Here is a 17,584-nt window from a genome sequence, read left to right on the forward strand (position 1 = left end):
TGCACAGTTAGTGTCACAGAAAATATTGTCGTCCAGACTCTGAAAAAATATATATACTTAACAAAAGGCACTTCCTATCTTCATATCGCAGTTTCTAAAATGTAATTGCAAGTTACATATATCTATTTTCTTGCATTTAGCAGATACTTTTGGCTCTAGAGATTAATAAAAGGATAACAAAAAGAATAGCATCAGGATTTACGACATAAAACACAAGTTCATAACCCTAGGCTCAATCAATCATGCGTGGGGGATACAGCTTTCCGATGTTTCCCATTGGCCCCAGCATCGGAGTCGTCCATCTGCGCACGGGGTCCCATGTCCCAGTAAAAGTTATTAAAATGCTCAAAGGTTCTTTCTCGTGCATACGTACATGATTTACAGCCCACAGCGAGTGACTCGGAGATGGAGGGGGTGTATCAAGCTAATGTTTTTCTGCCAGACTATTTCTGGAACACCTCCTTGTATTTTTTCCCAGAGCTATGTGGGTTAATATCTCCCCACGGGATAAACAGAACATTTAAGTTAGAGAAACCCAAATCCCTGTTATTACTTTCGGAGAGCAGGCAGAGTGGAGGAAGGGGCAGCACACCGATTCTGATCTGCTTCAAGTAAGTGTTTGCAGGACTGTCGTGTGTCTTCGGACGTTTTTGATTGCATTTTGGACTGGTGGATGTACCGTGTCGTTGTTTATCTGTACAGTAAATTAACGCGGCTTTACCTGCCATATAATGCGTAAATCTTGAGTTGGAGGAAGACTACCGCCATGGGGTCTACGAAAACAACATTATTTTGAGGCATATTATCAAGGACGGCGTTAAAAATGATCGGCGGTTTAGCGGCAGAAAGCGGCGATAATGGGCTTGATAATATGCCGCAGAGAATTCCAATAGAAGTCCATGTTCTGGTGTGAACCTGGGTTTTATTGGAATTCTCCAGGGCACATTATCAAGGCCACTAGCCGCTTTTGCGGCAGTTTTAAAGCGGCGATAATTTTAACGCGGTCCTTGATAATATGCCCCGTTGTACTTTACTGGAGCTGCTAAAAAATACAAAACTTGTAGTCATGTATTATTGCTTCATGCGTAATATACATGACACGCTGAGCGTCATTATATAACAATTACACGATTTTGATGATTTTATTTGCAAAAGTTTAGGGTAGTTACTCCACTGGTCTTTATGGCATACCCCATCCATGGAGGCGTGTGCATTCTTCTGAGTCACAACAAGCACATATATAATACACACACGCGCACATAGAATTCCTCAGAGATACATGTGTACGACATATGTTCGACATATTGATGAGAATGCCTTCGCTAAAAACATTATTTATTGTGACAAGCCATAATTAATTATACTTGCAAACAACACACGGGTTATTTCGCTTAATATGACTTAAGCAATGTGTGAGCCAATAAAATGAGTAAGCAATCTCTCTCCTGCCCGGTCCCGTCCCACCGGATGTTTGTTGTTTTGATTCCTGGCACATCGGGAACCAACAGTATTTGGAAGTACACGAAAAAACAAACACATATATAGTCTATTTTTTGGTATATAGGTTCTTCTTGTACTTGTTTTTATTGTAGTTAGTGTTTCTATGACGCGTTGCTGCCACTCTTAACCGCCGAGCAGTCCTTGGATACTTTATCGCAGGGCAGTCGTGTCTGTGGACTGGGGAGGGAATGTGCAGACAGTATGACCTTGGTAGCAAACATTAGGAGTAGCGCCAAGAGCCTGAGGGGTGTTCCTGCCCCGCTCTTGCGGACTTGGCACTGCCCTGGGCTTGCTGATGCAGCACACATGTATCAGACCGAAGTGGGAGCACTTTAGCAGCACGCACTTCGGCCAGGCAGTGCTTGGACTTGTGGTTTTCTGGTACAGACCCGTGCTCTGCACCCAGGGGGAGATTCACTCAGTATTTGTACTTTCATGAAGCCTGCTTTTACGGCAAGTACTGATTTTACTCTGGCGGGGAAATGTGATGTATAATACAGATAGAAGTGACACCGAGCCATGTATGGTTCTTTCTAACCCTGGGATGTACTGGGTGTTTTATGCATTAGTGGCTTGCATAAATTAATGGGTTCTATTGGTAGTGGTCAACACAAAACACCACAACATATGAATGGACTCTAAACATTTGCACCATTATCAATAGCTTCTGAGCCTCTTATCGATGTCCAGAAACAAACGAGCATAATGTTGTTCCATTAATATTATAAACATGGTGCAGTAGGACTTTAAATGTCACCAGGGGGATCCACGTGCATTGCCTTTTTTAGTCATCAAAGATATAAGAATGATTTATTTTTACTGTCAATATATCTTGTCCAAGAAATACATATGTTTGATTGTATCTACATTCAAACCATCTTCAAATATTTCTTAAAGTAGATTTAATTCAAATCCTAATGCTACTTGTCCCGTGTCTAAACATTTCCCATATCTGATTTTGCAGGCAGCATATCATGCAAAGACTCGGTGCATATGGATTTCCAAGAGGGATTCTCCGCTTCAAACCCAGATATGTACAGCAGTAACTACTCTTTCCTCACGGCCAGCAAAGAAACTTGGAAGGATCTGCTTTCAGTATCCACAAATGCCTCACTGGACCAGGCATCCCCTACGCCCTGTCACAAAAGTGTGCCTGTGGATTACCAATTCGAGCTGATTCCTGCCATTTATGGAATTATCTTTGCCATTGGATTTGTTGGAAATTGTGTGGTGGTAACAGTGCTCTGTCTCCATAATGGCCCAAAAACAGTAGCAAATCATTACTTTTTCAACTTGGCAGTAGCCGACTTGTTATTTTTAGCCACTCTCCCCCTGTGGGCAACCTACTACGCTGTTGGTTACAACTGGCTCTTCGGATCTGTGATGTGTAAAATTTCTGGCTCTATTTTATGCCTCAACCTATTTGCAAGTATATTTTTCATCACCTGCATGAGTGTGGACAGGTACTGGGCCATTGTTCATCCCTTCCAGTCACAAAGGCGGACGTTGCATCAAGCTTATGTGGTGACTGTATTGATTTGGGGGTTGGCTTGTCTGGCCTCCCTGCCTACCTTTTATTTCCGTGAAATACAGTACATTGAACATCTTCGGGTTAATGCATGTGTGATGGCGTACCCTGTGGAGAGGTACTCCGACTGGTGCGCGGGAGTTGCTCTAGTAAAAAACATGTTTGGATTTTTTGTTCCTGTGTTGATCATCACGACTTGCTATCTGAGAATAGGAAAGCATCTGATGAGTTCTAAGTCACCTGGGGAAATTAGCTACAGAAGAGACAAGGTCCTCATTATGTGTGCGGCCATTTTTGTGGCCTTCCTAACATGCTGGCTTCCATTCCATGTCCTGACGTTCTTAGATGCCTTGTCGAGAATGGGCATCATTATAAACTGCCAGTTGATATACACCATCGACGTGGCTATGCCCTTCAGCCTCTGCATGGGGTTTGCAAACAGTTCCATCAACCCCCTGTTGTACGGCTTTGTGGGGAACCAGTTCAAAGACAATTTCAAAGACATCTTTCAGCCAAGGCCTCCTCAGTTTCTGAACAGCCAGCAGTGCTCCTCATCAAGGAAGGGCAGTGACCTTAAAGAAGCAGGGCCCCTGCAACTGCAAGGATGAAAGACACTCAACCCTAGTTACTCTGTTGATTAAAGACTACTCTTTCTTTTGCTCGCACCTTGATGTAGAGCCAGAAATCCGTGTAATAAATTGTGTTTAGTCACAGATGTTTCATTCTTGAGTGAAAAAAGTACACACTTGTCTATAATGACAGTGGTGATGGTTGTGCTATACAAAAGACACAAAACATAATGTTCTCCCATCAGACCATAGCGAAAAATATTGGAAACATTCATTATTTTATTTTATGTATTTAGTATTCTACAGAAAGATATGATGTGATGGGAAGGGAAGGGGAGAGCTTTCCTGTTCAGCTGATTTTTACGTGTCACGCTTACATTCTGAAACGGGGAAAAAGTGACCCGTCCAGAATCACAATATTTTTTGATCAACCCAAAAAGACATGATTAGAACCATGGTTTCGTGACTGCAAAGACAGCAACAGAGATGTGCATAAAACATGACACATGTCCTCTCATTTTATCTATGCTTTCTTTAGACGTTTACTTTGGTGTATTTTGACTTATTTTTCAGTTGGGGTTACTATTTGTTGAACAAATACTTAATCATTTACAAGACATGCAATATTTTGAAATGCCCTTTTCTGAAATATTGTTGAATATGGTTCATTTTTTTTCATGGCTGGATATAAAATTGTCGAATGGGCCACTAAGGATATGGTTGCTAAATGCTTGGAATGGCCACAAGATGTAGCCATGCTTGTTGTATGCAAAAGGTGGTGCTCAATTGCCAGAGGTAAGATAACATGGCAGTCAGGGCATCCTGTGACACAGATGCCCACCCCCATTCACAGATTGTCATCATAAGTAGGCAGGACTAATAAGCTTGTGTCGTCCATATGCACAGTTAGTATCTCGTGTCCGGATAAAAAAACTTTTATGTACAATTATATATATATAAAAAAACACATTATCCTAAACCCATTTAAACATTTCAGTAAAATTAATAGGTACATTGAACTGCCATCTCAATACGTAAATCTACAAAACATCAATGTTTCACCTTGCTTTTTCCAAATTGCAATTTCAAAAGTCCCCATGATTCAGTATCATGCTAGATGATAAACAGATCAATCTTTTCTCCACACATATATTATTATGCTTCCTATGTGCATTCCTTCTGGCTCTTCACGTTTAAAATTAGTTTGATGTAATTCAGGTAAGTTAGAGTGTCATTTATCTCAGTTGTAATGTTTCCTTCATCGTTTAGTCAGTGCAACTTCAAAAGTACCTGAGATTCCTGGATCATGTTGGATCATAAACAAATCAATCTTACTTAGTGCCTTGTTATACTCTTCACATCTATAGTAATATGCTTATTCAGTCCAGAGGCGCAACTAGAGCCAAATTTCGGGGGGGGCTGAGCAAAAATTTCGGGGGGGGGGGGCTGAACTTTAAGCAATCGGCAGAGTGGAGCTGCAGGGGCTCTTAGATGGGGTGAAACAACAACAAGGCCTCATTAATATGCAAATGGTCTTTTAAAGACCTGTAAAGTGCTCGGGAGCGGCTGTGTGTTTGCCCGGGAAGCTGTCTCATCCCGGGCTGCCACTCACGACGGGGGGCTGAAGCCCTTTGAGTCCAATGGGTGTTGCGCGCCTGATTCAGTCTAATCATAGTTGTTTGTCAGGTTTATAATTGTTTTATACACTTCAAATGAGTCAGGATGTCATTCACCTAAATATAAAGAGGTGGTTGTACTCACTGTATATCTGATTGCTCATACATGTGTTTCCTCATATGTAGTATATACGGTACCTGTATATCTAAGAATATTCTGTTCACCTCATTACTGTCTTTTGCAATTTTTCTGATCTGCAATTTTTGCAGTGAGAGAAAGGAGGCACCCTAATTATACATTCATATCAGAATATGTGCTCACCTCTTTTAAGTATATTTATTGCTGCCTCTAATGTTATAAGTGTTTATCCTATTCTTTAATATATTCGCAAACCTTTGTGGTTATGGGTGTATATAAAGACATAGAAATATAAAAATACAGGAGAAGGATTAGATGGATTTTTAAATCATTGATTAAAGTACAACTCACTCTAGAAAACGTTCATACCTTTTAAATTAGGGATCAGACATCCATTTTCAACATCCTAAAAAACATAACTGTTTAGTTTAGGCAATAATAAATCTCCAAATCATTTTCTCTATGGATCCCTGGAAATTCAACAGAGTAAATGTTATTAAAGTTGAACAAAAAGGTAAATTACTTTAATCTAAGAACTCCTCCCAGCATTCTTTATCATTATTGACTCTCCCTTAAGAACAGGCAGCTCGCAACCATTACAGGCTTGTTTTCCACTCAAAAGTAGTCCATATGGTTAGACCCAGGAGTAAAATTAACTCTATCCATATCACCTGCAATACATTTCCCAAATTATTGATTCATCAACTGCTTAAATACAGATAGGTAATTTGAAATACTAATAGGATATTAATTTAACATATAAAACCTGATGTTTTTGTCTAGTCGTCTAGTATCTAGTATAAAGGGGTAACCCAGTGCCCCTCAGAACCTGGGTGTGAAGATATGAAGTACTGTTGGTTATGTCGGGAAAGGTATTGCTTTCCTACTTACTGAATACAAGACAAAATTAGCAAAGAAAACTATTTAAACATTTGTGTCGTCACAGTTAATGGAAAAAAGGAAAACACAAGAACACACAAATTATGAGTCAATCAAAGGAGTATATTGAAAGAATTACTTTTTTCTTTTTATATTTTATAGTGTATAGATGACACTAATAGGCTGCCACAAGTAATAAACAAACAAAACTGCACAAGTGCTGAGTCGACAAGGTGAAAAAAGTGCTGGCTGTGAACAGGATATATACAGTGATGCATTGCTGGTTAAAAATGATAATTTCAGATGACATCCATCCCTAGATGCATAAATCTCTGATCCACTTGGGATTAGAATTTCCTTATGATGTGGAGCAGGGAGAATAGGGTCAGGATTATAACAAGTGCATCGACGTTTCGACCCAAGTATGTGCAAATTGTCAGTAGTCATGGCGGGTCTTCCTCAGGACAGAAGGAAAACATGGACAGCCCGAATGATGGTGATTGGAAATACGACCGTCTTCAAGGTATGATCCACCGTATAGTTTTTTTTAAAAATTTGTTTATTCAGGTCAGCAAATCCATAACATTACAGTTAAAGATATACAGAGCCATGGCAAAAGCAGGCAATTTCTGATCCAATCTACCACTGTAACGTAACATGTATATAACAATCAGTTTTCATTTACACCCAAATTCACCGTTACATAAACCATAACCAAAACAAACAATGGTACAGATGGAAAGCATTAGGAACCACACAGTTCGCACTATCGATTGAGGAGCGACTCTTGCAAAGGGAGCAGCACATATGGAGAAGCACACAGCAATAGTAATCAAGTTTGGACACTCAACCCCAGCTCAACGGGACCTAAGCGGGCTTCCGCTCTGCCTCCTACGGACCCAGGGACTCACCCATCCTGGCGCGCCACCCCACAAACGGCGAGGCTCAGCCTCACCCCCCCCACCCGGCCAGCCGCCACCACTTGCAATGTCGTCTAGAACCCAGCAGCGCAGGTGAACTCCTCCACACCCCCGATCAGTCTTAACCCATATCATCAGATATCTCACCAGACAGTGAACCTGTAGATCGTGGGGAGCCAGCCCTCTCTCGGGCCCACTGCAAAAAGGGCTCCCAGATGTCCCTGGGGCGGGAAGTGACCGGCATTGTTTCCCAATAGCATTCAAGTTGTGTGTTACCATATGTCATGTCTTTCACCCAGTCCACAAATTTAGGCAAGGATCTGCGTCCCCAGCGCACCGCCACCTGCCGCTTAGCATAAAGGAGCAATAGCGCATGTAATTTCCTAGACTTTGGTGGGGTATTTTTGACATAACCTAGTAGCCCCAGGTGTGGAGTCGGCGTTTCGGTTCTACGGAGGATTTGATTAATAGCAACAAAAATGCTCGACCAGTATTCCTCCAGGCGTGGACAGCTCCACGCCACATGCAGAAAAGTAGCATTTTCGGCCCCACACTTCCAGCAAGTATCATCTTCCCTGAGGCCCATACGGTGCAGCAACCGAGGCGTACGATAGTATCTGTGTAGGAACTTAAAATGCACGAGGCGCAACCTATAGTTAGGCGATAGCTCCTTCAGTTGCCCACAACAAAAGATCCACTGTTCTTCCGACAGAAGGGTCTCCAATTCCGCATTCCACGCCTGCATCGAGGGCGGCACCACAATGGGAGCTTGCTCCTGCATACAGTTGTATAACCGGGACACAAGTTTTTGGGGGGAAGCCCTCGACAATAAGTTTTGTAATGCCTGGAAATGCGGGGGCTCATCCGGGAATAAAGGCCATAACGCCTTACAGGATTATTTAAGCTTATGGAGCGCGAACATGTCAGCAAATGTCTCCGGTATTTCAGTTTCCCCCTCTACAGGAACCCCAAAGGTGCCATCAGGGTAAATGTCTGCGAAAGTGCGCAGAACTTTTCCTCTAATCATAACGTCTCCCCCCCTGTCCTGCAGGCAGGGAATCAGTGGATTGCCCCTCAGGGGCATAGCCGGCGCATACAGGAGAGGGAGACGTGCCCTCCTCTGCAGCTCTCGCCACGACCAGCGGAGCAAGGTCACCGTGTCAACATCTCCAGACGGGCGGGGCGCCCTCCCGTATAATGCCACACTGAGGGGCAAGGGAGCCGCCACTGCCCTCTCCACCGCCACATGCGGCTGGTAGGGAGTGGGGAAAACCCAGAAGTGCAGAAATTGTGCTTGCGCACATAGCGCGTACAGCGCCATGTCTGGGGCCCCCAGTCCACCCTGTCTCAACGGGAGGGTGAGCAGCGCCCAGGATGATCTCGCCTGGCCTCCAGCCCAGACCAGCGTCAACAGCAGTGACCGCACCCGAGCATGGAACTGCGCAGTCAAGGGCAACGGTAGATTTACAAAGAGGTATAGGAACTTCGGGAGGACCACCATCTTCGCTAGGGCAATCCTCGCAACTAAAGACAGGGGGAGCTTGTTCCAGATCTCGATTTTCCCCTCCAGCCAGTCCACCGCCCTCCCATTGTTCAGCGTCCACAGATCGTTCAGGTTGCGACTAATCCAGACCCCCAGGTATTTGACCGAGTCCGTTTCCCAGCGCAAGGGATAATCCGACGTCACCTCCGGGGTGGCATCCGTCAAAGGGAACGCAACGGATTTGGACCAATTTATAGCTATGCCTGCCAGTCCCTCGAACCTGACGAACTCCCTCAGCAGTGGGTCCAGGTTTTCGGCGGGGTTAGCAACATATAGCGTTACATCATCCGCGTACAAGGATATCAGCAGGCTGCGAGAGCTGAAGCCAATACCCCGGGCAGTGTGGTGCTGGCGGATCCGAGCCGCTAGGGGCTCCATGGCAATGGTAAATAGCAGCGGGGACAGGGGGCACCCCTGCCTGGTCCCGCGATAGATGCCGAATGGCTTGGAGATCAGCCCGTTCACCCGCACTCTAGCCCTGGGAGCGGCGTATAGGGGCCGTATTAAGTTTATAAAGAGGGGGCTAAATCCCATTCTGCCGAGAATCCGAAACAGGTAGGGCCATTCCAGCGAATCAAACGCTTTTGTGGCGTCCAGGAAGATGACCGCCGCCCGGATGGAGGGGTGCAGGTAGTGCAGTACTGAGAATATCGTTCTTAGATTGTGCGACGTTGCGCGTCCGGGGATAAATCCCGATTGATCGGGCAGTGCCACCATCGGCAATAGGGGCTGAAGCCTGTCTGCGATCAGTTTAGCGTAGATTTTGACGTCTACGTTGATGATGGAAAGTGGACGATACGAGTCCAGCAGCTGGCAATCTTTGTCCGGCTTTAGCAATGCGATTATTAGTGCCTCCTGCATCGAGTCCGGCAGGGAGCCCGTCTCCTGGGCCTCCGCGAAGACCGAGAGGAGCCTAGGGGCCAGTTCGTCAACATAAGTCTTATAAAAAGTAGTGGTCAGCCCATCGGGGCCGGGAGCTTTGTGCGCCGGCATGCTCTTTATCACCTGCGCGACGTCCCGAACAGTGAACGGGACATCCATATATCGACGGTGGTGGTCATTAAACCAAACAATGGCAATTGAGTCTAGGAAGGCGTCCAGGGATTCCGGGGCTGTAGTCTGCCTGGACGTATAGAGGGCAGAGTAAAACTGAGCGAAGGCAGTCAGAACTGCATCATGCCCTAACCGGAGTTCACCCGACCCGTCCTTTATGGACGTTATGAAATCGGACCACGCACGCGGGGAGATTAGCCTCGCCAGGGTTCTGCTAGGCCTATTCCCTTCGCCATATCGACGGGCCTCTGCCTGCCTTCCCAGGAACTTCACCTCGCGCTGCGCCTCCTCGCCGAACTCCAGCAGCTTGGCTTTCATCTGAACCGCCAGTGCGGGTGACGGGTCGTTACAGAAACTTACATCCAAGTTCCGCAACTCTCCCTCCAGCCTGCCCAGAGTGCCGCGTATTGCCCCGAGGACCCCCGCCCTCCTAGAGATGCACTGGCCCCGGATTACCGCCTTGAATGCGTCCCATAGGGCCGCCTCAGTATCCACTGTACCCGCGTTGATATCGAAATAGCGCACAATATCCTCTCTAATTTCCTCCGTAAAGACAGAATCTGTAAACACGTACGGGGGCAGCCTCCAGGAGAACGAGCGAGCGGGGGCATCAGGCACCCTCGCCACCAACAGGCAAGGAGCATGATCAGAGAGTGACCAGGCCTGAATATCCACCTCTAACACCCAGGATGCCACATCCGGCGAGACCAGCCAGTAGTCCAGCCGGGACCAGGCCGCGTGTTGGCTCGTAATGCATGTCCCCACAGTATCAGCCGGATGCCTGACTCTCCATATATCTGATAGCAACCCTTCCTCCATGATGTCACAGACTGCCTGCCTCGCTCTGGTGTGCGTGGGTCCTCCCGCACCCCTACGGTCCACCGCATCCACCAGTGTTACATTAAAATCCCCGCCCAGGATAATCGTGGAGCAGTCCATTAGCAGAATCCGTGCCCATAGCTCCCTGAAGAAGTCAGGGTCATCCACATTGGGTCCGTACACCGCCGCCAACACTATCTCCCTCCCCTGCAATACGCCATGGGTAATAACGTAGCGCCCCTCTGTGTCCAAGTGAGTGCGGTGTTCCTTCCAGTCCAGCCTAGCTCTTATGAGTATCGCCACCCCTCTAGCATAGTTAGAATAAGCGGTGGAATATACCCATGCCCAACGTGAGTGCTTCAGTCTAGGTGAGGGGGTGGACTTCACATGCGTCTCCTGCAGGAAGCAGATGTCTATCTTGTGTCGGGAGAGGTACCCCTGCATGAGCCGAGCCTTTTTATAGTCCCCGAGTCCTCTAATGTTCCACGTTAATATCCTAACGCCTGCTATCTCTCTAGCCATTTTGCGTTACCTCTCCTCCTCCCCCATCCACATACTGCATCTCTCTCCCAGTGCACAGCCAGTGCCATGTATATGGTAGCATCATGGTGATCTGCGAACATACATATCCATCGTACCGGAACCAACATAACTTAAACCAACCCACCTTCCCCCACCTCCCCCCACCCTCACCAACCCCCCAATCAGGTTGTGACAAATCCCCCCCTAGATCACGCGAAGCGTGATTGCAACTCAAACTCACCAACATTGGGATGCACCCCATGGGGCGTGGTGCACCAAGCGTACTCCCCCGTTTGCACAGGGTGGCTGCACTATAGCGGTCACCGCTTCACACCAGCGTAGCCCGCCTCGCACAGGTCTTAGCTTATACCTAATTGTGAGACCTTGTCTTGTAGGATCAATTCGGCAATTGCAGCACACATGCCATGCACAGGCCCCACACATCCCCTTAGCAACTAAAACCATGAGCAATCGTGGGCGGGAAGGGGCTGGCGCCCCACCCGCCAAGTAGAACACCCTACATGCCTCGTGCATGACTCCCACTCCCTGCATGGTCAATCATTGTCACTTAAGTGCCCTTCTTCCCCCTCCGCACGTGGCAGCCTGCGTCTCGCCACAGCTCCCCCAAGCTGCTTGGCGAACTTCAGCGCTGTCTTCGCCTCAGTGAAGTAGTGTGTGGTACCCTCGTGTGTCACCCTCAGTTTCGCTGGGTATAACAGTGCGTACGGGACGGCAGCCTGGAGTAGCAGCTTCTTAGCAGGTAAAAATTCCTTCCGGGCTGCCTGTACCAAGGGAGTGAAGTCCGGATAAAAGGAGATGTTGTTCCCCTTGTGTACAATTTTCCCCTTTTCGCGAGCAAGGCGTAAGATGAGGTCCCTGTCTTGGAAATTCAGGATCTTAGCCAGGATAGGGCGCGGCGCCGCCCCCACCGGCGGCTTCTTTCCGAGCGATCTGTGCACCCTTTCCACCGTGAACACCGGGGAGAGCGCCGGATCAAAGAGCTCATGGAGGAATTCTGACACATACATTTCCATTTTGCCAATGTTCGTCGTCTCCGGTATGCCCGTGATACGGATGTTGGATCTGCGGGACCTCACCTCTAAATCATCTGTTTTGGCCCGGAGGAATTCCAGTTCTTTTTCCACGGCCGTGAGTTGTTTCTTGGTGTCGTGTCTGAGCTCGCAGCATTCAGTGTGCCCGCTCTCCAGGCTATCCAACCTGGTTTCGTGCGAGTCCACCCGTTGTTTGACTGATTCCAACTGGGTGGCCATGGCGTCTAGCTTGGTATCAATGCTTTTGAGACTTGATCGCACCTCCAGCATCAGCACTCGGTAGTCCTCCTCCGGCCCCGTCCCGTGCAAGGAGGACTCCGCCGCCTCCTGGTCCGCCGCTTGCTGCTTGGCCTGACGCTTATGCTCAAAAGTGAGCCTGGACTGCTTTGCCTCGTTTTTCCCCCCCATGGCTATGGGGCAGACCCGGACACCGAAAAGGAGAACCACACGAGATCAGCCAGTTGGTTCCGAGATCAGCCGGTGGTGTCAAAGGCTCTGGCCGCGACCCATCCACCGTATAGTTGGATTCATAAATGAAATGAATCATGCGAGATCCTAGTTGGGATGAGTGAGTCTGCGGTGTTGAAGAATCACATCCAGAAGCCACACAGTTGAAAACTCTGCTGGCGCTACTCATACACCGAACCACTAGCTTGTAGTACTATTAAATGATAAGCAAAAAAATAAAAAAATGTGTCAAAGATTTTTACTTATATCATCAGAGAGGTAGATTGATCCCTTAACCTCATATAAAGTAACTTTTTTAGCTCCTCATTATAAACCATTTCCCGGGTCCTGGGGCGGAAGCAGGTTTGTGACTGAAAGACGAGCACTCTTGCATCACACTGTTGTTTCTCAAGCTCCTGCATACTCTTGTGAAATGACAAGAGCACAGAACTCAGAAGCTAATGCAGGGTGGACCACCCTCTAACCTATAAATCAATGGTTTAATTTCTCCAGCTGCACCTTTCATAGATGGTGGGTCAGCCTTAGACATAAAATTCCGATATATTTTTGGAGTCTCTCTTGTTAGTGGTTGTTAGACTTGGCATCTTTTGGTGTGTTTTCCCTGTGTTTTTGCTTTCTGACCTCCCGGTTTGACTCGGTTTTTGCTGGCGTAGTGTGTCTGCGCACTTTTCTGCAAGTTCTCCTGTGGTAAATTGTGTTATGGATTGATGTTTCCATGATTGGATATTTGATTTACTTGTTAGTCCCTAGTAAAGTGCACTGAGTGTGCCAGGGCCAGTGAATCAAATGCTACTAGTGGGCCTGCAGCACTGATTGTGCCATCCACGTGCGTAGCCCTGAAAAGGTAACTCAGACCCACTATTGCGGAGTCTGTGCGCAGTTTGTAACTGCCATGTCGACTTGGCCAGTGCACCCACTTGCCAGTCTCTCACCTTCCCTTTTCTTACATGTCAGCCATCCCTAAGGTAGGCCCAAGGTACCCCTGTGGGCAGGGTGCAGTGTATGTGAAAGGTAGGACATGCCCTGGTGTGTGTGGCATGTCCTGATAGCGAATTACGGCCAATTTCGTTTTTCGCATTGCAATGTTACCTGTTCCCCATAGGGCAGAATAGGGAGTTTGTTTATAACATCTTATAAACATAACTGGCACGTGGAATTAGGTAGGAAAATAATGTTTAGTATGCCTGAAGTCAGAATCTAAAGATGCATCTCTCCATGAAGGTGATTTTTACATTCTGTGTTTGAAAATACCACTTTTAGAAAGTAGGTATTTTCTTGCTCAGTCATCCCGTGTGTCTCTGCTGGAATGTGGATTGCCTGTCTGGGTTTTGGATGACAGAAGGCTGAGGAGCAGGAGTGGCTCCAGATAGTCTAGGTGGGTCAGGAAAGGTCTGAATAGGCCTGGGCTGCAATTGGGGAAGGAGGAGGCGATTTCCTTGCACCTCAAAGGGCCTGGTCTGCCTCTGACTATGCCGTCTCCACCTCCTGCCAGGAAGTCACACCAGAGAAGGCAGAACTGGTTCTGGCTGGGCCCAGACACTCTCTGCCTAAGAGATCAAAGGATTTTGGGATATAAATATTTGGGCCCAGACCCCTAAACTTTAGAACTCTTTTGGACCAAGAAGACTGCCAAGAAGAAGAGCCGGAGAAGCTGTGAGGAGGAACCACCACTTTGCTATGTGCTGTGCTGTGTTGGCCTGCAGTGGCTGCTTCTGTCTTGGGCAGTGAAAGGACTGAACTGAACTTTCTGCAATATACTTTGTGAGTTTCTCAAGGGCTTGAGGTAGAGCTTGCTCCCTGTTCCAGAAGTCCCAGGAACAGCAAAGACTTCAAGCTCTTCTGCGCTCAGCACTGGGGACTGTGTGTTTTGTGCTGAAACAGAAGAAAAGCAACCCGACGACGTCTACGACGCCTCTGCTGACTCCATGTCCTGAAGGCACCACAGAGGGCACCACCTCAACGGCGCACTGTGACCCTGGTCTCACTGACGACACCTGCTGATGCCGCCACCGAGCTGCTCCTCGCACCGCGACCTGTGGGCACCGCACTCCGCCCGCCCCGCTTCACAACGACGCCTTGGTATCCCCGATGACGACACTCCACACGGAAATCTACACCGCTGCTTGCACTGTGGTTTGAGGGCACCGCTCGTAAAGTTACATGACACACCACCCTCATCCCGCACCGCAGCCTTGGCCTAACGATGCTGGCACCGTCGACTCCAGTTCGTCAGCCAACAACAGTGCTTCAGCAACGACGACGCCGCTGCCTGCACCACGACCTGCCAGCACCGCGACAAGCACCGCACTCATTTTGCACCGCAACCCTGGTCTCACCGACGACGCCATCTGGCACCGCACGCCGCACCGCTGCACTTCGCACCGCAGCACCCGATGACTATAACAGAGAGAAGATCGATCTGCAACACGTGTAACTTCGAGGGCCCCGACGACTCCTGCACTGACCTCCAAAAACTGATGCCTGCGGACGCCGTGCTTACAGAAGCTCAAGGAGAGGTTGCTGACGCCCTGTATTTCTAAAAGGTACTGTTTGCGGGTCTTCCCGACACTGTAGCTGGCCCGCGATGCCGCGGTCAGCCAGAATTGTTTGGATTTGTTTGCTCACAACGCCGTGATAGCCCCGGACGGAGCCATCGACATCAAGGAACTATTTTTCAAGCATATTTTGATAACCTAAGATTTTTAAGTACTGTATTGTGGATTTTTATCATTTTTGGTCTTGTCTTAAGTATATCAAAATATTGGATATTTTTCTAAACTGGTGTGGTGCCCTTTAGTAGTGATTACATTGTATTACTGTTGGTTATGTGCAAATGCTTTATACTCTGCCTCTAAGATAAGCCTGACTGCTCATGCCAAGCTACCAAGGGGGTGAGCAGGGGTTATTTTAGGTGTGTAACTCCCTTATCCTGACTAGAGAGGTGGTTTCTGCCCGACTTTGGCACATGCCCTAGCTGCCCTAAAATCCTATTGCGAACAGCGGTTGAATAGGAAACCTTTTATATTCTTAAAGTTAAGAAGGACACTGAGCCTATATAATTTGCTTCTAACACTGAGTGCTGTTTGATTTGGTTAGAGTTGGGGGTGAGGTGGGAGTGTAGGGATGAAGCATATGTCAGCACATTGATACTGTGACATAAATCAAATGGCTGCAATCATGTGTCAGATTGTATACATTGGAGAAAGGTGAGTTGGGGAAAGTTTTGGAAGAGTTGTTTCCAAGTTGCATTGTACAGTTCTGTTAATATATTTAGGCAATCATAAGGGCTGGGTGCAAAGGTAGCCTACATTTAATGGCATTGTGGGTAAGTTATAACATTTTGTACATGCAGGAGATGTGATTGGAAAAACAGGTTGGCCAGAGAAAACTGGGTGCTGTAGTAGAGTTGATTGATAGAGGACAGAAAAGAGAATAACTGACAAACTTGTCCAGATTTGTAGCACCATAGATGTGAAAAGTGTTTTGTTAAATGCCTTCATGGTATGATTACTGGTAGTGGCCGTTTGACTGGTGCACTTATTATCATTCACAATGCATGATGCAGCATAGGAAGAAAGCGTATTGTGAGAGGAAGGTTCATTTGCTTATGTTAAGTGTTATCTTTGATAGTGAACTGCTACCGGTCTAAATAAAAAAACTAAAATAGTAAGGAAAGTTGTACATATTTTATGAGAGGTGGACATGTGTCACCCAGTCAGCTCAGCTCTCTGGCATTCTACATACTGTTTTTGATTTGATGTGAGACAGCGTGATTCTGGTAGCCTTTGGGCGCTACCGTCTAGTGATGTTGAACTTAGCTGCTGGAATATATGATTGTTAACGTCATTCTACACTGGACCCTTGTCACTTATTTACAACTATCTTCAAACATACTAGATGTCAATTCACCATCTTGCCTTGTGCGAAGGCTGAGGGCACCACCCTTCATCGAGAAGAATCCCCAGGCCTATGTAGACCACCAATTGCCAGAGACTGGGACATATTATGGTCTCCCCTTGGGATTCCTCTCAGCTATGATATGCCTCCACCCTGAAAGAGATCCAAGCCCCCCTACACTAAAATGCCAAATAGGTTAAACTCATTGGGGCAGATTTACAAGCCCCTTGCGCCACTTTTCCCATGTTAAAAGTGACGCAAAAGTGGTGCAATGGTATTGTAAATCTGCCCCATTGTCTACAAGTATCTTTCTTCCATTTCCTTTAGGGGTTGTGCGTCTCTCAACTCTCTTCTAGCACTCTTCCGTGAACTGTTGTCCCTCTATAAGCATACAATATGTGTCCACAATGATTTCTCTCACCTACCTGCCAAAGAATTTTTTTAGCCCAATATATCTTTTTCAAGAACATTGGGTACTCTTTATCCACCTTGTGTACTTCCTTTAGTTGTTGTTAGTTTGAGTTTAATTTGACCACTGCTCTATAATACACATAAATGATGTGACTCATCTTTTGATCATCTATGTTTGATATATTTGGTTTATCCATGTCATATCACCACTAAATCATAGGACTTTGCATAGTATTTTATTTGTCGCCATAATACTCCACTATTATGAAGAAAATTATAATTAACATTATTTAAAACAAAAAAATACCAATTCACCAAAATGCAAAAGGATCTGGAAGGGACATCATGCACCCATTGAGTCCCAATGACATCACACACTTATCCCCTAATACCTCACATTTCTCTTCGTCTACCTGATGATGCCTTCATGAACCCTGAGACCAGCTGGAGCAAGGACAGTGCCAGGGATTCAAAGAGCAAGCCATAGGTAGATGCCCTAGCAACCCAAATTGACATCCATGCAAATGCATGTCATTCATCTTCATGCTCGGAGCTTGTGGATGAAGTTACAGCAAGAGATCAATGAAGCTTTGAATTATTCCTGCATCTGTTTATTGTACACCCTTAGTTTTTGTCCCGGTATAGATCTCTGGACACATATATTTTTT

The 17,584-nt window shown here is 46.6% G+C and overlaps 1 protein-coding gene across 1 annotated transcript; it reads left to right on the plus strand.

Moving 5' to 3' along the window:
• Positions 1-322: 322 nt before the first annotated feature.
• AGTR2 (angiotensin II receptor type 2) lies at positions 323-3,739 on the plus strand. Its single transcript, XM_085606668.1, has 2 exons — positions 323-611; positions 2,465-3,739. The coding sequence occupies exon 2, from the start codon at positions 2,494-2,496 to the stop codon at positions 3,634-3,636; it is 1,143 nt and encodes a 380-aa protein (XP_085462794.1). The 5' UTR covers positions 323-611; positions 2,465-2,493; the 3' UTR covers positions 3,637-3,739.
• Positions 3,740-17,584: the final 13,845 nt, after the last annotated feature.

Source organism: Triturus cristatus, chromosome 5_2 (assembly GCF_964204655.1).
Source record: "Triturus cristatus chromosome 5_2, aTriCri1.1, whole genome shotgun sequence".
NCBI lineage: Eukaryota > Metazoa > Chordata > Amphibia > Caudata > Salamandridae > Triturus > Triturus cristatus.

Coding starts and splice junctions, on each gene's coding strand:
- AGTR2 (XM_085606668.1), top strand. CDS start 2,494: ATGGATTTCCAAGAGGGATTCTCCGCTTCAAACCCAGATATGTACAGC.